Here is a 3,512-nt window from a genome sequence, read left to right on the forward strand (position 1 = left end):
CTCCACACACATAATAACAATAATCAATAATAATATAAATAATAATAATAAATAATAAAAATTATTTGTTGGCGCTCTTCATAAACCCCCAAGGTCACCTTACAGGTAAAACAATATAAAATACATATAAAATTACAAAGAAAATACAGTGTAACTAGATAAAATACATATAAATGTAATAATTTAATTTGTAGTGATACATTTCTGTCCTATAATTGTCTCAGAAAGTTGCTACTTTCATTGTCCCTGGGACAATGGGACATCCTTAATGTCAAACGCTGAGTGATCATAAGAACCCACTGGCGTAATGCACTCCTCTTTATCTAAAGTTGATCACAAGGGAAATAAGGCAGCTTTCAGTGAGCGCCACATATCCATGTGGTACTTTCTCTGATCAATATTGTCCCGTGTGTCAGCTTGATTGTTAGCATGTGTATGAAGGAGACAAAAGAAATAGATGATACAGAGATACAGATAGAGGAAAATGTCCGGAAAGATCCTTGTTGCTGAGTTGCATGTCCTGCTTCTCTCTGCAGTGAGCTTATTAAGGCAGCAGATGGAGGACAGATCTCTTTGGATTGGTTTGACAACGACGACAGCTTCTCTCATCCCGACCCTGCCACCAGGCCCACAGTCCTACTTCTCCCCGGTCTGACCGGCACCAGCCGAGAGTCCTACATCCTGCACATGGTCCAACAGAGCCGGGATCTGGGCTATAGGTGGGTGGTCTTGGCCAGAGACCCTGGCTCAGGTCCAGTGCTGAGCACACACTCGGGGCACTAAATCACACAACTGACATTCTCTGTGTTGTGTTTTATGCTCTAATTTGCCATTCACCTAGCATGCAGATATTTCCCCAAATTAAAGTCAGAATACTTCAACAGTCATAACAGTCGATTAAAAGGTAAAACCTGACACTCTTCTTCTGTAGCCATTTTGTAACTTTTATGTAATGGGTGCTTGAGTGACAGGGGCTTTGGGTTATTTCAGGTGAAGTGCACAAATAAAGTGGGCAGCTCAGCTTTGTGTCAAGAGCTGCTTTTGTAAATAGCCGAACGTAGCACAAGCTTGCAGAGTTGCAGAGAGAGGCAGTTTTCCCCTGCCTTTCTCCCTCTGCAATAGGCCCTTTCTCTGTGTTCTCTGCACTCATTATTTCACCCAGATTTTGGAAGGCATAGGAAGAGAGCCGGCAAACTCAGCATCTTCCACCCCTCACCCCTGTCTGTGTAGCTTAATGAATTACAGCTTATCCCGGTACAAGCTTTGCAGCTTAGCCCAGACCAGCTTCCGAGTCTATGTTGCAGTGTGTGTTTAAGCACCTCCTTCTCGTCCTCTTGCAACACCTCATCCAGCCCTACCCTGCTGCTGGGTTACACCGATAAAAACAGCAGGTCTGACTCCACCAGATAATAGATGACTGGCGAGAGATGTGGGGCGAGGAGGGATGCTGATTTGCTCTACAGTACAAACAGAATGCTGTTCACACAGCTGTGCCTCTCTGCATAGCTCAACATATCCCCAGTTCAATTTTTTTTTTAAAGTAGGGAACATTTGTTTAAAGGAATTTGGGCCACTGTGTTCCTTTGAACATGCAAAGTCATTAACTTGTAAAGCATAAGTATAGTAGGTAAACCCTACTATACTTATGCTATGTGCTATGTAAATGTTCTTCCTTGTACATATGCTTTTCTTCATTGATTTCTTCATTGAAACCGGCCATTTCTTGTTATATTGCCTTATTTTCTTAATCAACTGAGAAATCTTTTTGTATATAAAATAACAGTAAATTATATTTTTTTCTTAAATCATAGTTGCCCAGAGCCTGACAGGGTGACACATTCATACTTCCAACCATCAGCTGAAAACCCAAAGATATTAAATTTTCAATTATATAAAACTGGGTAAACCACAAAATACTCGCATTTAATAAACTAGTTCCAGCACATGTACCAGCATCTTTATTTGAAAAATTAGTAAAACAATCAGAATAGCTGAATTTTATCCAGTTACAATCACTGCATTAGGGTTGCAACTAATATTTTCATAATAATAATATAATAATAATCATTTTTTTCTATAAATTGTTTGATCTATAAAATGTCAGCAAAAAATTACAATATCACATATTCCACTGTAGATTAGTTATAATGATGATCACGATACATATCGCAATATAGCACAATTTCTGTAAATTCGGTGAATAAATAGTTATAAGCCTAGTTCTAAATCTGGGGTTTGGTGTGAGCACTTGCGTACGTGGTTTATATATACTGTGAATGCTACGTGATAAAACAGATTAGTGGTATTTGCGTCTGTGGGGACGGGTCTGCAGCATAGTTTGCAAAGTATGGTTTGTTTTTCTCTGTCATACTTTTCATACCCCGAAACCACATGAATGTGACAAACGTAGCCACTCTTTTAGGTACGGACTTCTTCTGTAAGGAATTACCCCACTCTGTGTCACATTCAGATTTTCCTGGCTGCCTCTGTGCCCTGTGGGAAACACAAAGGATCGTCCAAATCGCGAAATATATTGCAGTAATGAGCGTGAGTTGTGACAACAAAATCAACAATAGAGCCTAATCTGAAACGATACATATTGTCATACGATGGTGACAGCTCAAATATTTAGTCTATAAACACAGAAGACTTAGAAAAACAGAAATAATTTACATTTGGTAAGCTAACTCATTAATTTCTGCCATTTTCTTTCACAAATTACTTAAATAATGAATCAATTAGTAAAATAGTTGCTAATTAGTTCTGTTGGTCAACCAGTCGCATCTTCAGCTCTTTTTGAACTTGTTTTATTTACAGTCAACAGATGAAGTTAATAAAGAAATCATTTAGGAGACGTTAATAATTTGTAAAAGTACATGTTTTGTGTATTTCAGATGCGTGGTATTCAACAACAGAGGGGTTTCGGGTGAAATGCTGCTGGTAAGGATTGAACGTGTCTCAACCTATCATACTTTGTTATTTGTTGCACAGCGGGGATTAAGTTGCAGGCTGATACTGTATTTTAATGCCGATTCACAGAAATTTGACCTCCTCAAGCACGTGCTGTTCTGACACCTGGCTTAATCTGTCCTCTTACACCCGGGGTATATTTAGCCAACAAAGTGGGCCCGAGCTCTGATAGCACCCAGTGTGCCCACTCTTTTGCATCTGTCTGTCTGTACTTCTCCCCTTTGGAACAGAGAAGCACATTCTTCATGGACGACAGTATCACCCTGACCTAATCATACCATCACTACCATACAGAGCTCTCATCCAAAGCACAAATGGTGTTTCATTACAGGCAGGGATTGCCCACAATCAATCTAATGTTCCTCTTAGTGGGTGTAAATCTGAATCAGTGGTGATCTGTGTCCTGCTGTTGTCTTTGTCGTATTCTGTCTCCTTAGCTGCAAATTGAAAAAGGGGGGGGTAAAAGTGACACTAAAGCAGAGAGAGTTGCCTCAGCTGCCCTCAGACAAAGTTTAAACTCTGTAACCTTGGCAAGTTTTGGG

At 39.8% G+C, this 3,512-nt stretch overlaps 1 protein-coding gene across 1 annotated transcript in view; it reads left to right on the top strand.

Moving 5' to 3' along the window:
- abhd3 (abhydrolase domain containing 3, phospholipase) overlaps positions 1-3,512 on the top strand; it is a 13,538-nt gene that overhangs the window by 3,893 nt on the left and 6,133 nt on the right. Inside the window, exons 3-4 of the mRNA XM_035670046.1 lie at positions 537-719; positions 2,895-2,940. Of these exons, the coding sequence (XP_035525939.1) occupies positions 537-719; positions 2,895-2,940 (229 nt within the window). The remainder of the gene's footprint in view (positions 1-536; positions 720-2,894; positions 2,941-3,512) is intronic.

This window comes from Morone saxatilis, unplaced genomic scaffold (genome assembly GCF_004916995.1).
Source record: "Morone saxatilis isolate NCDOM2014 unplaced genomic scaffold, NCSU_SB_2.0 Contig23, whole genome shotgun sequence".
Taxonomy (NCBI): Eukaryota; Metazoa; Chordata; class Actinopteri; family Moronidae; genus Morone; species Morone saxatilis.